Consider the following 22,998-nt stretch of genomic DNA (forward strand, 5'->3'; position numbering starts at 1 on the left):
TTAGGTATATTCAAGGGATTAAAAAACACTTCTCATTGTTGAATTTAAAATATATCTCAAAAATGAAAGTCAGTTTGAATTTTTAACCAATTATTTTGAGTAATTTTCATATAGCCTAATATTTCTGAGTCTCAGTCCCATGACAGACAGATAATCATCAATGCAGGATGATCACTATTCATTTTCATTTAAAATGTATTTTGTTTTCCATTTTCAAATAAACATCTGTGACATTCAAAACACAAAATAAATTTGTGCCCTTCTTATATCAATTTCAAATAGAATATCCCACTAAAGAGCAATTTATTGACATGTTTACACAAAATATAAAATCATAACTCTGACACAGGTAATTCTTTACTTAGATGACCTCAGAAATTTTAATTGCTTAAGTAAATTGTACTGAAATTGTTCAAACCCCCAAATCAAGGGATTAATGCCTTAGTGAGGTAACCTTCATACATTCCACCCAACCATTTGACTGATAACTATAAATATATTAACAGTGAATGCTGAACATTAAAAATCTAAATAGCTGTAATGTATAGTTCATTAAAAAAACAAAAAAAAACTCTTCCTTATGCATGTTCAACTGCTTTCCTGCATCTAATTTTTTTTCTTTTACCAATATAATCAGTAAAAAAAAAAAAAAAAAAAAAGTCAAACAGAAAAATAACTAATTCTTATTTAAAAAAAAAAAACCAAGTAGTCTTCACTTAAAGGCTTATCATTCTAGTAAAATCAAAACTTGGAAATAAATTACCTGGGAAAGCCTGATACTGTGCATCGTTGACACCAACACTAAAAGTTACTCATGACTGAACTCACCCCGGTGCATGACTCGTCGAGAATGCATGTGCTCCAGTGCACTGCACAGCTGCACGAAGTACTTCCAAACAGTCCTTTCAGGAATTAGCCTCTTTTGTTTCTTAAAATGCTGTTTAAAAAATTTTAAATAAGATTTTAAAAACAGAAATTATCTTCAGACTAGATTCTGACTTCAGTCAGAAAAACACCTACTTTTATCTACCTATTACCAGCTAAAAAACATGATTTTCCATAGTGAAAGGATACCAAGATTTTTACCGGACACAATGGCTTAAATGTCTCCCTTTTGTATCTAAGGTCAGCACAAGCCATATCATGCTACGTCTTTGTGGTGTCCATCTATTTCAAAAAATTAACATCCACATAAAGTAATTTCTTATCCTAAAAGGAGGATGTCGGATTTTATTTTAAGAATAGCCAGAATAAAAGAGTCTAGAGACATGGAGGTGATTATGTTCATTACAAGATAGTCCTTCTCTTGACAGAAGGTAGTGAAGTAGAATTCCTTTAAATATTGAACCATCCTTGGTGATTTGAAATATCACTTAATTTATTAAAACTTAAATAAATAAAAGGGATTTATGTGAAAAGTTTTCATGAATATTTCCAGTGCATACTCCAAGTCAAACTTGCACTTTGCTTTGAACGAATGAAACTAAATATGGGAGCAAAACATTACAGGAAGACCAGGGCAAAAAAAGCTGAGTGTAAATATGCTAGCTTGGAAGGAGTGGGCCATCACGCGTAAGAGGGCAATAACTAAATAACTGCAAAACCAAAGGTACATATTCATGCCCGTTTTTCTACATTACCTTTGCTAGAAGAATATACTAATAATATGCTGATTCAAGAACACAGTTCGTAGCTTCATAAGATTTATAAAGATTCTTTACATAAAAATTATTTTTCAAAAACAAAAGTGTAATTGGTTTTCTACTTAGCAAAATCTATAAATGACCAACATGAAGAAGTATTTCATTTAGACAAATTTTCAGACAATTTTAACTTTTTAAGATATACATTTATTAATAGACATCGACATTTAAATACGTGCTTTAATGCACTTTATCTGGTGACTTGACATTTTTGAAAGTTCAACTAATTTGATTTCTTTTGTTATTGAGTATGGAGAATGGTACTTCAGATGATTCCAAAATAATGAGCTGTGTCAGTTCCTACCCCTGTGACCAGTTGAGGGCAGGCTGAAAGGAAAAACAATACAGGGAAACAAATCTGCCTGTATCCCTACTTCATACTTAGCAAAGGATTATATTTACTGTCTCATATGCACTCAATACACCAAAGGATAAATCTTTAAGGAAAAGCGAATCACTTTAGGTTAATCTTTATTGGAACACATACTATAGGAATGAACTTATTAGCAATTTCAATAGCTATTACATCAGTACCAAAAGCAAATAACAATTAGATGACCAGGATATTAAAAAGCAAATCAGGGTTAATACTAAAATGGTGAAAACCTCCCATATCATGTTTCAACGTTAAGTCTTATTAATTGCAGACTGTGTCAGCATCGGTTTTCATTCTATGGGGGCAATGCTGCAAAATCAGTTCTATACACATAATATTCTTTCAGATTTGGAATGACTCCAAATAAAGCCAGTCTATGTGCTTTCCCTCACTCTGGATTAGCATATCAGAAGACTGTTTGATGTCAACAGGAAGATGGGGACCAGGTTTCTTTTCATTCAAAAATAAATATACCGTATCATGTAAGTATCAGACCATGAAAGAAGAATCTTATGCTTTAATACAGATTCTGAAACCACCGTAATTATAATTAACTTGACAATTTACCTTTAAAGTTCCATTATTAAAAAATAAGTCATATATAAAGGAAAGGGCAGAATGAAAAAATTGCCCTCAAAATGGAAGATGTAACCAGGCCAAGATAGTCTGACTATTTTCATGTTTTCATATTCTTGTTTAGGATCGTTTCTTTCAATAACAAATTAAAGGTGATAACAATAAACTGGCATCAATACAATGCTACCGAGATGGAATGACTTGGCCAAATGTAACTATCTAAATTCCTAACATGTTTCTGAAGAATAATTTTAGGAATTTGACTGGATCGTAAAATAAATCAAAAGCAGTTTCATTACGTCATTGGTTATCTCCCAATATTTTTTATGTGTCTGTTTAAACACATGCAGTTTTTCAACCATCCTTCAGTGTAGATTTTTTTTTTTTTTTTTTTTTTTTGAGGAAACCAATACTTATGATGAGAAAAGGCTGTCTGTTCTGATGGTGGCACTGTTGGCTATCTCTTAAAAAGAGGATGAACAGAAAAAAGGCAATACAAATTTGAATTCTTTTTACTACTGGTAAAATTTATATTAGCACTACAAAGGAGGAACTTACAAAATGCCAATGTATTAAAAAAAAGAACCACCTTTTCTTAACTTATTCTAATATATACATATCTTTTAAAAGTTAATTATCCAGTTAAATAGCATTACTGTTCAAAAATCCTATCTTTCTTTTGAAAAAAGACAGTCCCACATAAATATTCAGCTCTAGATTTGGAAAAAATCTAATACCAATACACAGAAATTAAAAATGTACATTTATTTGTCATGTGGTAAGTTTTTAATAAAGCAATAAATAATTTTTAAACGTTAGTAGTAATAAAGATTTCTGGATATTACAGGATACGTCATTTTTACTATATTTATGTTATAAAATAGAATTTTAACTTTTTATATCTGAAAATAAAATATCTAAAAAGTCATGAAAAGATAGAAATTAGCACTCAGGTATACCTAACCACTTGGACAGAATTATTATTTAGTCTTTTTTTCAAAGGTACGTTCATCTTTTTTCTATGCAAAGCTTCAAATATTGTTTACTTTAAAAGCATATTTTTCTATCTCTATCAACATCATTCAAATATACACCGAACATTATTCACATCAAAAGAAAAGATGCAACAAAAAAGGCAGCCAGGGTACATGTAAAATGCATATACAAACATCAGGTTATATTATATTCTCATTTATGTGTAAAAAGATTACCAGCATCTCACTTAGGTGAAATTCAGCATCCCTGGTAAAACATGTGCAATGTCACTGAATGATGTGTATTAATATAAAAGAGGCTAGCTGATGCAAGCTGCTTCCATTCAAAGATTTTTGGAAAATAGTCACATCTTTTTTTTAAATTGTCAAACATCCTCCTACAAATTAAATGCCCCAGACCAAATTACATAGTGGGCACTGCTTATCAAGTATCAGTTTTGGGGTCACTTGGTTCCTGAATCTAGACACCACTACTCCAAACAGCACATACATTTATTTCTAAGTTTTATAACTCTAGCATTCCTCCTCAGGAAATCTTGGGAAAAAAATTTAACAGTATTACCCAGCATAAACTCATCAACAGAGAAAGAACAGAAATTTATCTTGTTGGATCAAAAAAAAAAAGTTAATCTCTACAGTGTATCAAAATATTTAAGCCCGTAGTTTGGTATATTAATTTTTAACAAGAAAGTTTCAGACAAAACACCCAGAACCAGAGTGCCAGCTTCACAGGTGTGCGGCCCATACATTCACGCAGGGCCCTGCACTGAGTGTAATGCTCTGTTCTGCCACCTAGAAATTCCTAGTCATTTGTCAACAAGGGGACCCACGATTGTGTGCTGGTCCTGGGAACCATATACCAAGCATCCTTTGGAAACAACATACTGCTGTAGTTAAAAACAAAACCAAAAAAACAACAAATAACAATCCTGTCAGGCAAGTCATTCTTGAAGAAAATTAGGAGAAATGGTAATTAAATAACAAGAAATAATGAAGTTATATGAGAACTGGCATTGCAGGCATCAGCTGTTTTCCATCTCTTCCAAGTATCTCACAGGAGGAAGTAAGTAATTTATGTTCACTATGAGGAACTATTTCCTGCTTGGGGGTGTCATCAGATGTTTCATGTGCCACTCACAGAATCCATATGCGCCTTTAATAACAGACCTGATTCTTGACAGTAATGGCTGTGTGACCTTGAAGAAGCCGCTTAACCTTGCTGGGCCTCTGTGTCCTCACTATATTAAACAGAGCTTGGAGATGATCTGTGTGGCACCTGCTGCCTCTAAAGTGTCTCAGTTACAAATAAAACACAAATAATAAATGCCTGATTGGCACATTTCCACACTTAAAAATAACAAATTTTACTAGTATGTCCTGTCCTTTTAATCTCCAGCTGATAAAAACAAAGCAAAAATAACAATCCTAATACCTCTGAGATCCCCATAGGTCCAGTTAATGCTATAAATGGCCTTCACATGAGATAACAGGTCAAATTTTTGTAATTAGGTAATTATAAGGTAACTGACCTTGTAATTAGGTCAACCATTTACCAACAGAAGGGATGTTATGTTCCCAAACATTGCTCTAAGTATAATGCATTTTTATAAGATGATATTTTGCAGTGGTTATTTCAAAGAATCAAATGCACAGGGACTGGGTGATGGAAAAGACAGGATGCTTCTAAAAGTGTTATTGACAGTTCTAAGTGTGATTTTTATTATATGTCAATCTTTCTATGGAAATATTTTTATTCCAAAGGCATAAGAAGGTGTCAACAGACTAAACTGTACAAGTATTTGCTATACACCAATTTTGGGAATTATATAAATGCATAAAATAGTTATGTCTCAATTAGAATTTTGGTATGTGATACTAATTTGCAATGTGTGAATATTTTCACCCTTGGCACTCAGAATAAAATTTAGGTATCCTAAGTTGCTTAGAAGATGCAAGTAATATGGGCTTGGCAGTCAGGAGATCACTAAAAATACTTATCATCTGCATCTAATTTTATCCTCTTTGATAAAACATTTCTCATCCAAGCTCTACTTGTCTTTTTCCTTTCCTATAAATGTTAGAAAAGCTGCTAAGTGTACTCAGCTGTTTCTAATTATAATTTAATAGAACATCAATGTAATCCATTCATTCCCCAAAGTCAAAATCATATAGGTTAATAATGGAAGTGGAAAACATATTTTATCTTATGGTAGAAAATGTGAAACAGATAAGATATTTTTTCTGAGTAATTAAGCCTTGGGGGAAAAAAAAGACCTTATTTAGCAAACAAGAAAAATAAGCTCCTATAAAGTCACAATATTTTTCCCCCTGAAAAGTTGCCTTCTAAGTGTTCATACATCAGTGTCAAGGAAACTTAGGATATTTTAAAAAATCAATGAAAAAGATATGAATGCATCAGAATTACTACAAGGAATGATGCCTGCATTGCTGCCACGTTGATAATTCTTAAGAGAAGCTTCCATGTTCCTAAAATTCATGGGAAAATACTTGGAAATACTTAAGATGCTGTCTCTACTGCATTAGAGGACTAGAGACAGAGGTGGTGAGATGAAAAAGCAGGAAGTCCATCTTTAGGACGACATGGAAGGTCACAAGCAGAGAGGGCAACACTTGCCTCTGATGAATTCTTTCTAGTTATGTTAAACCAGACAATAGTAAGAGAGTTAGAAAGATATTTCAATATTCTTAATGGACAAGGAAGACAGCAAAACAATAATGAGACAATAAAAGTCTCTCAGTAGAAATTTGAACAAAGAAAAATGGGACAGAAGTCCATACCTCTTCTCTCTACTTAATTGTCTACAGCTACCAGCACTACTGCTCGTGGTGGTAAATGGTTTATAAAGGCAGCTTTCAATCAATATTACCTTCAAATAGAAGGAGCAAAAAGTTCCCTGAAAATTATCTTCTTATTTTTTCCTAAGTAAATATAGTTCAAAACTTACACACCACTTTTTCATTATGCTCACAGGACAACATAACGGCCATTATGGTACATAATTTTCAATTTATTAAAATCCCTAAGTTCAATACTACTTTATTACCAAACTTCTCAGGTATCAAAGAAAACCCAAGGGATACTTTATCAGTAACACTGCTTCTGTAAAAATAATGCTGTATAACACACCTACATATACATACCACACAGACATAAATCTACGTGGTTACACACACCCAGGTGTACATGCATGATGTAGGTAGGTAGGTACCTATGTATAGAATATTCAATTCTGTATAGTTTTTTCAGATAGCACCGCTAATCTGTAACCTTAAGACTTCTGAATAATTCTAAAGTCATGTATGAAATAAGATAGCAATCGTATACCACAGATTCAGCAGGAAACAGACTGCATTTGGAATCGCTGGCAATTCTCCCTGTGGTCTGGCTTGGGCTGCACACTTTATGCCAGATGCTGAAATGGACAGTGTCTGTATCCTCTAAACCATAAATCAGAGTCAGCAAAGATAGATGGTGCTGCTGGGGAGATTTTACTGCTTCAAGGATCCAAAGGTCAAGAGTGTAAAAGACATTTCTAAGTGATTTTATTTCCAGTACAGCCTCTAAATTTGGATAAGAACAGATAAGAATATGTCTGCAAATGCAAAAAAAAAACAACCACACCAAGAAGGCGAACAAGATTTACACGTTATAATATTTGAAGATAATAATTATCTCCAAAACACTTCATGTTTTAGCTAACTTATCAAAGTTTGTGGTAAGCAGAATTCTCAGACATACCTCACCCCTCAAAATCCTCAAGTCCTGGTGCACCATCCCCTCCCCTTGAGTGTGAGCTGGGTGGTGAATGTGATGAACTATCACCCCCATATTAGGTTATCTTATGTGACAGAAAGGATTCTGCAGACATAATTAAGGCTCTAAATCAGCTACTTTTGAGATAATCACCAGGATGATTATCCTGGGTGAACCTGACCTAATCGGGTAAACCCTTCAAAGAAGTCAGAGAGATTCAAAGCCAGAGAGACTCTCCTGCTGGCCTTAAGGGAGCAAACTGCCACAGCAGAGAGGGCCATGTGGCCTCGAAGACGGCTCCCAGTTGATAGCCAGGAAGAAAGCAGGGACTTCCATCATACAGCCGCAAGGAACTGAATTCTCCCAACCATCAGTGAACAAGGAAGAAAGCTCTAAACCTCAGATGAGATCACAGGCCCAGCTGGCACCTTGATTTCAGTTTCTAAGACCTTGAGCAAAGAACCCACAAGCCAGTATGTGAACTCACTGACCCCCACAAATTGTGAGATAATAAATTTGTGTTTCTTTAAGCTAAGTTTGTGATAATTAGCAATTAAAAACTAATACAAAGTGCATTTATAAACACAGTAAAAAAATCAGTATAAAAGATTAACATTATGTCTGTATAAAGGAAGAGTCTTAAAGCTCCTACAAAATTTAAAAGAAATACCACACAGGTGGTAACAATGTAGAAAATACACAGTTGACAATCCAAAAACACAGCCTATATCTAAATATATTACAAATAAGAAGAGGTAGCCTAACTCAGGAACAAGACACGGGAGCCACTCTTGCCACCCTTATTCAACACAGCCCTGAAAGAACCTGCCAGAGCAATCAGGCAAGAAAATAAGCAAGTCAAGGGCATTAGAACCGGGTAGGAAGAAGTAAAATTGTCTCTACTTGAAGATGACATGATTTTATAAGTAAAAAATCCTAAAGACTCCACCAAAAAACCATTAGTTCTAATCAACGAATTCAGTAAAGATAAAAATTTAACATATAAAAATCAGTAATGTTTCTATACAGTAATAGTGAATTATCTGAAAAAGAAATAAAGAAAACAATTCCATTTACAGTAGCATCAAAAACAATAAGATACTTAGGAATATCTTAACCAAGGAGGTGAACAATCTCAGAAAACTACAAGATATTGATGAAACAAATGGAAGAAGACACAAAAAAATGGAAAGAAATCCCATGTTCATGATCAGAAGAATTAATATTATTAAAATGTCAATCCTACCAAAAGCCATCTATAGATTCAATGCAATCCCTATTAAGATTCCAATGGCATTTTTCACAGCAGTAGACAATACAATTCTAAAATTTATGCGGAGCCACAAAAGACCCCAAACAGCCAGAGCAATCCTGAGAAAGAAGAAAAAAGCGGGAGGCATCACACTTCCTGATTTCAAACTATATTACAAAGTTACAGTAATCAAAACAGTATAGTACTGGCATAAAAACAGACACATAGATCGATGGAAAAGAATTGAGAGCTGAGAAATAAACCCAAGGATTTACAGTCAACTAATATTTGACAAGGGAGCCAAGAATACTCAATAGGGAGAAGACAGTCTCTTCAATACGTGGTACTGGGAAAATTGGACATCCACATATAAAAGAATAAAACTAGACCCTTATCTTTCACCACTCACAAAAATTAACTCGAAATGAATTAAAGACTTAAATGTGAGACCTGAAACCATGAAACTCCTAGAAGAAAACATAGGAAAAAGCTCCCTAACAATGATTTTTTGGATATGACACCTAGAACATAAGCAACAAAATGAAAAATAAGCAAGTATGATGACATCAAACTAAAGAGCTTCTGCACAGCAAAAGAAACAATCAAAAAGTGAAAAGGCAACCTACAGAATGGGAAAAAATATTTGCAAACGATATATCTGATGAGGGGCTAATATCCAAAATATATAAAGAACTCACACAACTCCATAGCAAAAAACCCCCCAAATAATCCAATTAACAAACAGGCAAAAGACCTGAGTAGACATTTTTCCAAAGAAGATATATGAATGGCCAACAGGTACATGAAAAGATGCTCAACATCATTATGGAAATGCAAATCAAAACCACAATAAGATACCACTTCATGCCTGTTAGAATGGCCATCAAAAAAAGACAAGAGACAACAAATACTGGCCAGGATGTGGAGAAAGGGGAACCCTTGTACACTGTTGATGGAATTGTAAACTGGTGTAGCTGCCATGGAGGAGCCTCAAAAAAGTAAAACTAAAAATAAAAAACTAAAAATAAAACCATGTGATCCAGCAATTCCACTTCTGGAAATATATCCAGAGGAAATGAAAACAAACTTGATATCTGCACCCCCATGTTTCTGCAGCATTATTTGCAGTAGCCAAGACATGGTAACAACCTAAGTGTGCATCAATCAGTACATGGATAAAGAAGTTGTGGTACATATACAATGGAGTATTATTCAGCCATAAAAAATGAGGATATCCTGCCATTTGCAAAAACATGGATGGACCTTGAGGGCATTGTGCTAAGTGAAAGATAAATACTGCATGATGTCGCTTACATATGGAATCTAAATAAAAAACACACAAACACACACACAGTCTCATAGAAAAAAGAGATCAGATTTGTGGTTGCCAGAAGTGCAGGGGAACTGGAGGAAGATGATCAAAAGGTACAAACTTCCAGCTATACGATAAGTAAGTACTAGTGATGCAATGTACAGCATGATGGCTACAGTCAACACTGCTGTCTGATATACAGGGAAGTTGTTAAGAGAATAAATCCTAAGTGTTCCCATCACAAGAATAAAACCATTTTTCCCCCTTTTTTTTGCATTTTCTTTTTATTGTACCTATACGAGCTAATGGATGCTAACTAAACTTACTGTGATATTCATTTCACAATATATTACATGTAAGTCAAACCATTATGCTGTACACCTTAAACTTATACAGTGATGTATCTCAATTATATCTCAATAAAACTGGAGGGGAAAAAAGAGATAGCCTTAACTAATTATTTGAAATTGTGCCAAACTCTTGGCACAAAACAGAGTTCAATTTAAATTATTTGTATTTCATATTTCACTAAAAAGAAATCTGTAAGAATAATATTTACTTCCTTCTTAGCCAGTGTGGTGTGGTATGACAATTTTTTGGCAGATAACAAACTTCTGAGTTTCCCTTCATGAGACTTTTTATGTTGGGTTATATCTTGTTTTACTGATATTTTAGTAAAGTACAGCTTTAAAAAACATAATGTTAAATATATGCACTTATATTTTCTTCTATCTGTCTCAAACTGACTTTCTAATAGGCAATTATATAGGAACTTATAAATAGTTCAAAAAATAAACTATATTTTGGCAAAATAGGCTATGAAAATTTTAAATATATTTTAGCAATATTTCTACTGACAAAGTGTAATAAACAAAGCTCTAGTTTACATATTTCCGAGATTAGTCTCTTATCTCCTCTATACTAAGTCTCCATCACCAAATATGTTTCTTAGCAACAGAAAAGTGACATAAATAGTATTAATAAGGCATACTACAAAATGGAACATGTATTGGGTCCAATTTAGGATACAATAAAGAAAATGTATAGCATATATATATCATCACAACTTGATAAACTATAATCCAACTGTTACTTTTTCTAAGAGTCTTTTCCTTTAAAATTCTGATTACTGATGATAAAGAAATATATGATGAAAAATTCTGGATTTCCTTTTATCTTAAAACTCATCTGGGAAGTATTTCATCTGACCACAGCCTCAGGTATTCCTCTGTCACTAATTAGAGAAATACTGAATATTTCCACTATAAATTGCTTAATTATATTTGTCAGCCTGCTCTAAACCAATTAATTATTTACTTGTAAAAATCTTTGATGCAGTGCTATCCAGAGGTTCATTTCTAGAATACAGACCAGGAGCTATATTTCCTCTTCTACCCCAATTAAGCTGAAGAGTTGAGACAGTGAAATATATTGTTGTGATGAACAATGATTTACAATATTACTCACCATAAAGAAATGAATCACGTTTTTTACAATTCAAGTATCTACTGCTGTCCTTTATAAAGCACTAAGTCACTGTCATGTTCCTTCATAAAGAAGTTCCTATGATTTTTTCCATAATGTGGTCTCTTTTATAAAGACTGGCTTATAACACAAATCAAAGTGGTTAGAAAGCAATTTTAGAATTTCTTAGGGCCAAAAAACCCCCTTCCTGTATCAGAACACTGTCTCCTCTCATGCCACATACCACTCGATATCTTAGCAACTCCTCGTGGGACCTGAGTATGAAACAGTAGGAAACATGTGCCTGTCATACCACCACCCATGTTTACTGATGGACCCCTGGAACAGAGGAGTGGAACAGAGGTGAGACAATCAACTGTTATACATACACTGTCCACACATTTATTGAGTTTCTACTATCAGCCAGGTACTCCCTGGAAAATGAAGGCAGGCTGATGGGCGAAGCAGACACAGTCCCTGTACTCAGCAGGGCTTTAGGTCAAATGGGAAATCCAGACATCAGGAAAATAATCCCACCAATAAATGCATGAATGTCTTACGAAGCACTGAGAGAAGAGTATGCCAGGAGTATTAAGAGCATAAAGCCATCTACAGGTCAAAGAAAACCATCCCTGAGAAAGTGATGTCTGAGCAGAGCCGAAGGACAGACAGACATAAGCCCAGCCAGCCTGGGGGGCACAGCACCTGGGGCAGCGGGAGCTGATGCTCGACTGCCCTGAAGAAGAACTGAGAGGCCGCTGCTGGGGCCTGGGAGGGGAGGCGGGGCAGATTCTACAGCAAGGGTTTGCTGAGCACCTACTGTGTGCAGGGCTCTGTCCTCAGCACGAGGGGTGCGTGAGGACACGACGCAGAGGAGGGTTCCTCTCTCCAAGAGTCTATGTTCTGGATCACACGTGGCTCTGTACGTCTCGTCAAACATCTTTATCTTTACCTCAATGGGAAACTAACTCTAGGAAGGTTTGAAAGCAGAGGTTTTTCTTTCTTTGTTTTTCTCTCCCTCCTCACTTCTCTTAAAGACTGATGGAGAAATAGAATAGATTTGAGGGGTGGATCCTGGATGCTGGGAGATTAGTTAAAAAGCTCTCATGTTCCAGGTGAGAGGTGACAGTCCTTCACTCAGCAGGGAGAGAAACGGAAACGGAGCTGGGTGGAGAAATCTGAGAGACACTGAGAAGGAAAGTAAACAGAACTCGGTGACAGACTGAGAAGGGGAGGTAAGAGAGAAAGAATGTCCGAGAAGACTGCTGGGGTCCAGCGTGCGCCCCGGACAGCCGGGGGCAGCCTCCATGAGGGAAACCACGGGTCCCCGTGTAGACGTGGGGAATCGCATGTTCTCAGGATTCAGACAGAGCTCCACGCTACAGACAAGAAACTGGATCAACACGAGCCTAGAGAGTAACTGATCCACTGGCACAAACAAGATCAACTGGGAAGGGAGGGAAAAGCAAAAAGCAAAAAAAAGCCAGGACTGAAACTTTTAAAACTCCGTCATTAAAGACTAGGAAGAAGAGAATGACTCAATCAAGAAGCATCAGAGTCTCCAGAGAGGCAGGAAGAAAACCAAGGCACTTTGGGACTCAACAAGCCATAGAGGGAGTCTTTTAAGGAGGGTAGGAAAAGCAGAGGCAAAGGCGGCTGAGGATCAAGCAGAACAAGAACCGGACCCGGCCACTGGATTGAATGACACGGGCCACTCGAGAGCCATGCCCTGTGGTGTGTTTGAAGCCAGGTCAGGAGTGAGTGTCTGACTGTGGAGACAAACAGAACTCGGGCAGTGGGAAGGGAAAGCCAGGCAGAGGCGGGGGTGGCAGGACTGAACTCAGCAGGGCCTCCCTTCATCATCTCGTTTAGAGCAGCAACACCCTCCTCTGAACCGGATTTCCTTTTTCTCCACTGTACTGACTGACGTCTGACATACTGCATTTCCACTCGCCTATCATTCTTTTTTTTTTTTTTTTTTTTTTTTTTTTTTGCGGTACGCGGGCCTCTCACTGTTGTGGCCTCTCACGTTGCGGAGCACAGGCTCCGGACGCGCAGGCTCAGCGGCCATGGCTCACGGGCCCAGCCACTCCGCGGCATGTGGGATCCTCCCGGACCGGGGCACGAACCCGTGTCCCCTGCATCGGCAGGCGGACTCTCAACCACTGCGCCACCAGGGAAGCCCTATCATTCTGTCTTGCCCACTAGACATACGGTTCTTGGATGAATCAATGAATGCATGAAGGCGGGACGTGTGTGAATGCACGTGTGTGCGTGTGAACGTGTTTAAGATAACAGTGACCTGAGCATGTTCAAGTGGCGTTAGAAGGACCCAGCAGATGCCTCCAGGATGGGGAGTAGATAACTAAGGTTTCTGAGAATCGGGGTAGAGAAAGAACAAAGAATCCAGGTGGCAACACACACAACCCCTTCTGTCCAACAAGGAATACGGAGACAGGAGAGAAGGAAGAGAGAAGAGTGAAGGGCCAGGCTGCTCCAGCAGGTTCGGCCACGGGAAGGTGATGGCATCCTGACTGATGACGTCCGTTCACAGGAGGAAGATGACGTCCCCTTCCTCCTGTGAAAGAGGAGGCAGGCTGCCATCTGTGAAGTGTGGTGAGAGGAGAGGGGAGAAGGGGTGACCGGAGTATTTAAACAGAATAAAGAACGTTCCAGTACCTATCGAGTAGATAGCACACATTCAGATAGGCACATGTAATTATAATACTTAAGTATGTGCACACATCTGTACATATGCCTACAAAAATAAAATACCTATATATTATTTAGCCCTCATAGTAAGACTATAAGGCAGGTATTATTAACCCAATTTCATACCTAAGGAAACTGCAGCTCGATCATTAAGATTAAGTCGTTAAATCAAGGCCATAGCATCACTGCTTAGAGTCCTCTATCACCCTCAGAAGCTCCCAGTCTGTCTAGATTTGGCTGTCTTGTTACAAACTACCATTCTAATCTATCCTACTCCTTTACAAAACTTATTACAACTCCAGTTACACAGTTTTCTATGAGTGTCAGTTAAATGCCTCTCTCCTAGACAAGTTCCAAGAAGCCATAAACCAGGCGTACAGCACACAATGTCCAGTAAATAAACAAATTAAAGAGTGTTATTTTCTTTAAGGCTACAAATTGGTATAACTATTTGAGAGAACAATTTGGCAGTATCTCTGATGCATATACCCTATTGGTCAGCAATATTATTTATAGAAATCTGTGTAACTGTCTATTAAGTACAGTGTGTATGGTACTGTTGTATTGAAATACACAAGGTTTTGTACTGGAGCTTTCTCTGTAAGAATTAAACGATGGAAACAGTCCAACTGTCTATAATAAAGCAATAATTAAATACACTGTGATGCGTCTGAGAAAGAATACATAATCAATCAGTATATATTTTTGTATGTGTGTGTATGTGTGTAAAGATACAAAATAAAGTTGGAAAGGTTTTATGCACGTAAAAGTCAGTGGTTTATCTGGGAGATGGAAATGCAGGGAGGAAAGTTAAGGCTTTCACCATTTGAGAAAAGTAATTAGAGATAATTTATATTTAAAAAAATAAGAAACACTACGCTTACTAAGTCAAATGGAGAGAAAAGCCACAACTATGTGTTCTATTGAAATGCATCAATCCATAATCAGAGTAATTCTGTTTGATGAAGGACCAGGAGAGATCTCACAGGTCAGATCCTCCCAAGTTATTAAATTATTCCCTCCCAGTACAATTAGGTATTTGGTCAGGTCTAAAATATCATACTGCAAAAGGCATACATGACTATAATCAGGATATGAAGACATTCTACTTATGTGAATCTGCTTAGTCAAAATTTCTATTCTGAACACTAGTCAAACTTTCTGTTATGGTCATTATGCTGAGATTACTGTAAGATCTACAGACTTGATAGTATTACTTTCAACCTTTAGAAGTGCAGCTCCAAGAGGATCTGGAAAACCAGACCCAAGAATGTCTTCTATCTTGACTAGGCAAACTGATGGTGGCTCTAACAAAGGACAGGATCATTAAAGGCTTACACAGTAAAGCCTACGGGTGAGGATGGAGGAATGATAGCACTAATCCTGTCAAGAAGAACCACTCCAGTATTCTACCAAAGTATACACTATGTTGCTCTAAAAGCTTATAACTTACTAGGAATCAGTTGATATATTTTATTTTTATAAAAAGTTCCCTAAATAGTCTTTTACGTGATAGATACTTTCAAATTTTAATCAGTAGCCCCTGACTAAGGGTATAGCTATCCATTCTATAATGGTAAGTTACTACTCGTTACCAGAGTTCTGTTCTTCTGAATCTATCTCACTAGATCCACAGGGTCAGCTGATTAAAAATTTCCTTGATAATGTCAAGTGATGGCAAGTCTGTTTGAATATGGAGCTGAGTTCACCACCACAATAAATATAAGATCACACTGACAAATTCTTCCTTCCTCACGGGCCGAAGAAATCTGAATCTGCTGAAGATGGAGATAACAGGGCTTCTGTAAGGCACTCTGGTTTTGAGTTAGGTTTCTCAAATGTGAAAGGATAGGCGTACTCTTCCAAGGTAAATGTCATAGGCCCAGGCATGCCTTGGCATTAGGCCAGGAACAGCAACCTTTATGTGTAAAGTAGGAGCAGCAAAGGAAGAAAACCAGATTGAACAAGAGCAAAAACTCTAAAAGGCAATCAAGCCCCTAAATCATCAAGCTCTCAATCTAGGGCAAGACTCTGTAACTGAAATTGTCTATTTCTTTCGTCTGCTTCAGCAGGCATTTGCCCAGTAGGGGTTTGCCCTCTTTCCTTTGCACTATAAGTAATTAAATAACTCTTGTACCTAAAGGTTCAAGCAAAGAATGTTATCTTAGTTGTCTCTCTTGTAAGGATTATTTACATGAGCTTTTATGAGTCTCATCTTGATAGACAGCTGTTTTGTAAGATTTTCCATTTGTGTTTTTGCATTTCTCTTTAAAATGAAGACTACATTTTTTTTTATTGTTAATTAATTTGCAGACACTGCAAATTAATTGGTGGTTAGCTATCTGTGGTAGCGGTGGGAAGTCCCTACAACAGCAAGTCAGGTAACTGATGGGGAGTGTGTCATCCTACCACAGGACTTTAAACAGAGTCAGCTTGATAGCATTCTGTGATAGCAGGAATGTTATCCTCCTTTTATGTAGCGTTTTTATAATTTAGAAAGCAATCTCAAAACTGTCTCTATCTTACAAATGAGGAAACTGACCCTAAGAGAAGTTAAGTAATGAGAGTTTAAGTGGCTGACACTGAACTCACACTGGAGAGCAGGGTTCTCAGCTACTGCTAGTAAACCCACAAACACCTTGACCAGAACATCTGCAAAGGGCTTGGAACGGAATGCAAATTGTGTATGCATCAGCATTTTCCGGGGGAGAAGGTCAAGAGTTTTCATCTGATTTTTCAAAGGAGTTTTGTGATACAAAAATTCTTAAGGGCCACTAAAGAAAAACACATGGGTTTTTACATCAGACAAACTAACTTCAAATACAGTTCTTCTATTTATTAGTAATGATACTTATCTTCTCTAAGTGTCAAAATTACCTCTAAGAATTCTTCTGACGAGGAAACAAGATAATGCATACAAAGCACCTAACCCTGTTTTTAAAAACCCCTTACAAGAACTCCATGTAGCAGAGATTACTGGTTGTGCTCAGGTATCTGTTAAGAGACTGAATATACAAATAGACAACGGCCAGACCACATACAAAAACAGAACTCTGAACCACAGTCCCCAGCAACCTGACCAGGAAACCAACCTTCCATCTTTAACAAGCAGCCCAGGAAGCCAGCCTGCTCCATCAGACTTGGAGGAGGTCAGACTGCTCTCTCTAGTGACAATCCGGTAAGCTGAACAGTAACTTCTGTAACAGCCCCAAATGGCCAGGACTTAGTAACTGACAGCTTCCCCAATTTTCATCCTTGCTTCCAACTTAGGACCAACCAGAGAAAGCCAAATACACAGCCTCGCCAGTCACCTAAGATGCCCGACTTGGAGTGAGCTCACCGACAGCTTCTGTGTGTCAGTGGCCTCCCATCAGGTCACACCCGAAGCCTCCTCTTTTATCCACTATAAAGAGTCCCTCCTCCTCTACCTGCCCGAGAATCTCTGCCAACACGCTGGTGACAGGACAGTGGTTGACTCCGTTGCTGGAACAGGCTCAGAATGAACAGCTCTCGCTTCTTCTCGTTTCGTTGGTCTTTGCTGATTTCCACACTGTTCAATTCAGCTTCCAGAGTAAGAGTGTAGCTCACACATGGACAGCCAAATGAAGACTACACATGCTAGCCTCCCCTGCATCTACACACATTCATGAGATGAAATTCTGGCCAATGGGATGAAACGGAAAGCAGTGTGTGGCAGCATCCAGTGATGTGCCTTAGATACAGCCAGCCAGTACCCCTCTCCCTTCATGCCTACGACTTGATCAGCTGTAAACAGGCTTGGTCTCTGAGAAGTTGAGATCAGAACTGCCGTATTAGCCCCAGAATTTTATGCAACAGAGAAATATACATGATAACACTAATAATACAGCAACAGCTTCCATTTACATAGCCTTCCTATACGTGGGACACTCTTCTAAGTTCTTAGTAAATATCAATTACTTAATCATTTAAAACGACCCTATGAAGTAGGTTCTATTATTATTTTGTTTTGGAAAAAATATGGCACAAAGTAGTTAAGTAAGTCCCTGGTGGTCCAGTGGTAAAGAATCTGCATTGCAGTGCAGGGGACATGGGTTTGATCTCTGGTCAGGGAACTAAGATCCCACATGTCACAGGGCAACTAAGCCCGCGTGCCACAACTACTGAGCTCACGTGCGTCAACTAGAGCCCGCATGCCGCAAACTATAGAGCCCATGCGCAGCCTGTGCGCCACAACTAGAGAGAGGAACCCTGCACTGCACAACTAGGGAGAAGCCCGCGCACCACAACGAAGAGCCCACGTGCCGAAATGAAAGATCCCGCATGCCACAACTAAGACCCAATGCAGCCAAAAAAATAAATTAAAAAAAAAAGAAGTTAAGTTAAGCCCAAGTATAAGCAGTTTTTAGCCTACTGTTATTTGGCAGTTTCTATAACTCGTAGCTGAACTTAAACCCAATTAATATGCCCTTAGAAAAGAAATAACTTTTAAGTGGTCAAATCAGGGTTTGATGTGCAACTTTGAATCTAAGGCCCACTTTCTTCTCTGAGCATCCCTCCCAGGAGCAGGGACAGCCCAGGTCAGGCTGCTGCTCTACAATTTCCCACTGGTCCCTCTGTTTGATGTCCAGAGGTGCAGGATTGAGGGTGCTCTGGCTGGAGAAATCAAGCTGCAAAACTATAACTTCAGCTTACAGAAGACGAGCCCTCGGTCTATTTCCAGGTTGGTCTCGGAGTGTTCACATATCCAGTGTGACTTCACCAGGTATCTAGCTTCATAAACATAATCATCACTACTGCCTACCACTTATTACAGGGCTACCGTATGTTAAGCACCACGTTGAGGTCTTTAAAGTAGCTAACATGCCTATATTTTTAACCTACAACTCAATTAGAAAAAATAAATCTTCAGTTTAAAAAAAAAAAACAAACCTTACCTTTATCATTCTGGATAGATCACCAGCATCTGCTAATTCCAAAACTATGTTTAGTTCATTATCTTCAATGAATGATGCATAATATTTAATTACATTAGGATGGTTGAGTTGCTGGGAAAAAGAAAAAAAACAGGCATCAAAAAGTTTTCTTACTGTAAATTCCCAAGAGTCACAGTTTCGTAACTTAAGAATAAAGTCAGTTACTGCATTTCATTTTTAAGTTACAGAAATCTTAACATGACTATATTTTTCCTTAATCTAGTGAATTTTGAAATAAGTATTATACTTATTGAAAGTAAAACTAGACATTTTTATTTTAATATTTTTATTAGAAATAATAGAGTAAATTATACACTTAAAATTTTTTAAAGTATTGCTATGATGACCAAATATATAAATACATGCATATAAACGAATGACTAAATTAAATCACCAATTGTTAAAAATTATATCCTTCAAAATGATAAATGTCATTTAAGGCCACTCAATGTTAAGTAAAGTATTCCTTTTCACTACTATTTTGAAGTTAAGGGTGATCCTAGTATAACTCCAGCCAGTGGTAAAAATCTGGCATCTACTATATTGTATCTAAATATCACTTTTACATCAAATAATATAAATATTCTGAACTTATCTACGGGGTTGATTATTAAATTACCTTAAAAATTTTTCACCTTGTAGAAATATATTCATAAGTCTATACACATTTACAGTCTTTTTGTACAATCTTTTCATTCAATCTTTAAGCAAGGTAACATAAGAAAAATCATTCCTCAAAGAAACTTATTCAAGAATGATCCCAAAGAGTATACACAGGATTTTCTTCTCTTCTTTCTATTTAAAGGTTTTCCTCCCACATTTTCTATGATGATATGTTATTTCTCTAACAAAGGTTTATTAAAGCAGTCACTTCATGTCCCAGGAAATAACAACAAATAGAACAGTGGAAAGCATGGTTCAATCTGATCTTACTCTTATCTTTTTGAATAGATCTGATTCACTTCAGGCACAAACAAAACTGGATGGCATAAAAATCATCCAACTTTTATCCAAAAGTTAAAAATATAACATAAACCACTGAATTCCTCAAAAGAAATCTCACTATAATAAATGCAGTGTGACGGTAACTGAAATGTCAGTCCTATTCTTTGAGTGGATAAGAAACCGAAAAGCTAATTCTGACATACTCCTTACACCACCCTTTCTACATCTGCAAAATGCATGGAAATATTATTTTTAAAACGTGAGCCATTTGGATCAGTCCACATTCTCAATATACCATACCCTGAGATAATGCTAATATGCATTTACATTACTTAACATTTAGAATATGTCTAACTGGGATCATCGAGAAAAAATTTCTTCAATGTTTTATGTCTATTTTATTTATCTTCTAGTTTGAAATGGGGGAAAAAAGCTAATCCTACCAGGGCTTCCCTGGTGGCGCAGTGGTTGAGAGTCCACCTGCCAATGCAGGGGACTCGGGTTCGTGCCCCTGTCCGGGAGGATCCCACATGCAGCGCAGCGGCTGGGCCCGTGAGCCATGGCCGCTGAGCCTGCGCGTCCGGAGCCTGCGCGTCCGGAGCCTGTGCTCCGCAACGGGAGAGGCCACAACAGTGAGAGGCCCGCGTACCGCGAGAAAAAAAAAAAAAAAAAAAAAAAAAACTAATCCTACCAAATGTTCCAATTATTGTACAGTAAATCCAAAAGGTAACTGGATTCTTCAATATATTGATTTCAAACTTATATGTTACTTGAAATCGGTGCAGCATAAGCTGTATCTCAAAAATCTTTTTGTTTTTAAGTGTGATATTTAACAAATCACTTTTATCAACCTACTCAGTTATGTTCAAAACAGTCAACAGTTCGTTTGTTATTTACCTTAAGGAGATCTATTTCTTTGATACAATCAGCACGTGCTTTGGCGTCCATTAAATCAAATATCTAAAAATAAAATCCGGAATTACTTAATAAAATAGTAATCTATGGTTCAAGTTACCATGTAAGTCCACTGTAATACTTTGCACATAATTACACACACACTAAAAAGTATTCTTTCCAAATAGCTTTTAGGAGCTGTGGAGATCTACAGGTATTTTATCCCATGTGACTAGAAGTTACATTTTCCCTCCAGAGGCAGTCAGTATTAAAAATGGGAAAAGAGAAGAGCTAGATATTTCAAGTCTTAAGTTCAAATCGAACAGCACGGAAGTTGTGAGATTGTGATATATTAATATAATAATAGTTATAATACTGAACAATATGTGCTAAATATACTGCATGAACCACCTCGTTTAATTCTCATTTAATCCGCACGAGGACAATAATATTAGTATTCCCACTTTACACATGAAGGAAAGTAGGTTTAGAAAGCTTAAGAAATTGACAGGAGTTCACATAGGTAATGAATGGAGCAGCCAGAATTCATTCTCCAAGTTATCCTACTATAACCCAAGCTCTGAACCATTAATCTATATGATCAAATCGGGTCTAAAAGGTCTAATGCATGCATTCTTGACAGGGCTGATACCCTTGTCAATTTTCCAAGGAGGTGAAAATTGGTTCTTCAGAGAGAGGGTGACAAAGTCTTACTCTCTTTAAGCACAGATATACATATGATACCTAAACAGACACACTGTATCTACGGAATTAAAATTTCATGGTGGGGGGCATAATTGGGAAAAAATGTCTAAAAAGGTGAGGGGCGAAAATAAAGAAAAGGTTGAGAAACGTTGATCTAATGTAAAAAACATAAAAATAAACAATACAATCAAAGGGCTCTTTAGTATGTCTCTGAAGACAAAGAAATCGCTCAATGTTCCAAGCATATGGAAAATTAACAATAAATAAATATCTTAATAAGTCAATACTCCAAGCATAAATGAGGATAACACGTTCATTTTCTTGCTTTTCCATGATTCACAAAACTGTGTTGAATGCCAACTTATCGTTATGTTTTATTATAGCTACAAATAAGGAAACCAGCCTGCAGTCCTCAGGAGGCACACTGTCAGGGGCAGACTGCAGCCCCGAGCACAGAACGTGACACTCAACCGGCAAGTGCTGCTGCACGAAGTGACATGAGTGCCTCGAGGGGCGGGCTGTGGCTGCCCGGGCTTCCGATGCTTGATTCATATATGCAGGGAAGTGCAATACACCTCAGAAAGATTTCTTACAGAAATAAGTAAAATGACAAGTTCATTACTTAAAGGAGTAAACTCTACATTTAGCAATTTCACGTAGGAAAGCCACTCATTACCCAAAATGCCAAAAGGTGCCAGAAAAATGATGTTGTCACTAAATAACAAATCAAACAAATATTAACGTAAACAGAAAATTTTGAACTTGATGTTAGTTACTGATATGAAACACACACGCGCGCGCGCGCGCGCACACACACACACACTACTTAGCTATGATGCCATTCTCGGGAACTACCACTCACAGGGGACTTGATACAACTTGAAGAAATGTGGGGAAGTACAAAATTTTGAATGTCTTAGACCTTGAAGGAATTCCTGAAAACTTTTTTTAAGGACACAGAGAAAGGATCATTCTGGTACTAGTGACTAAAATGAAAAAAAAAAAAAAAAATCACAAACTTGGAGACATGTATAAATCTAATCTCCCAGTAATCAATGTCTCTATGATGGAAAAGTATTAAAACACGAAAGACTGAGCGAGATGAGAATGTGTATGAGAGCTCTAGGAAACCCTAACTAGACACAAAATACAAAGACAGAACTGTGCCATGATGAAATCATGGATCTTTAATTCAACTTATAATTAAACTAATTCAGAATGAACAAAGTAACCTTAATCTTGAACTGAACTCTCAATACCAAGTCCCTTCTCAAACACTGAGGAATGAGGCGCTGCTGGCACATTTAAGGCAAAACTAAATTCTGAACCAAATA

The 22,998-nt window shown here is 37.1% G+C and overlaps 1 protein-coding gene across 7 annotated transcripts in view; it reads right to left on the bottom strand.

The window, feature by feature from the left end:
• Window positions 1-22,998, bottom strand: part of NEK7 (NIMA related kinase 7) — a 149,895-nt gene that overhangs the window by 46,477 nt on the left and 80,420 nt on the right. For all 7 annotated transcript variants that reach the window (XM_060126867.1, XM_060126844.1, XM_060126824.1 and 4 more), the window contains 3 exons: window positions 20,963-21,025; window positions 19,082-19,192; window positions 829-937 (listed from right to left, as the gene is read on the bottom strand). In XM_060126867.1, the coding sequence (XP_059982850.1) occupies window positions 829-937; window positions 19,082-19,192; window positions 20,963-21,025 (283 nt within the window). The remainder of the gene's footprint in view (window positions 1-828; window positions 938-19,081; window positions 19,193-20,962; window positions 21,026-22,998) is intronic.

This window comes from Lagenorhynchus albirostris, chromosome 2 (genome assembly GCF_949774975.1).
Source record: "Lagenorhynchus albirostris chromosome 2, mLagAlb1.1, whole genome shotgun sequence".
NCBI classification, from domain to species: Eukaryota; Metazoa; Chordata; class Mammalia; order Artiodactyla; family Delphinidae; genus Lagenorhynchus; species Lagenorhynchus albirostris.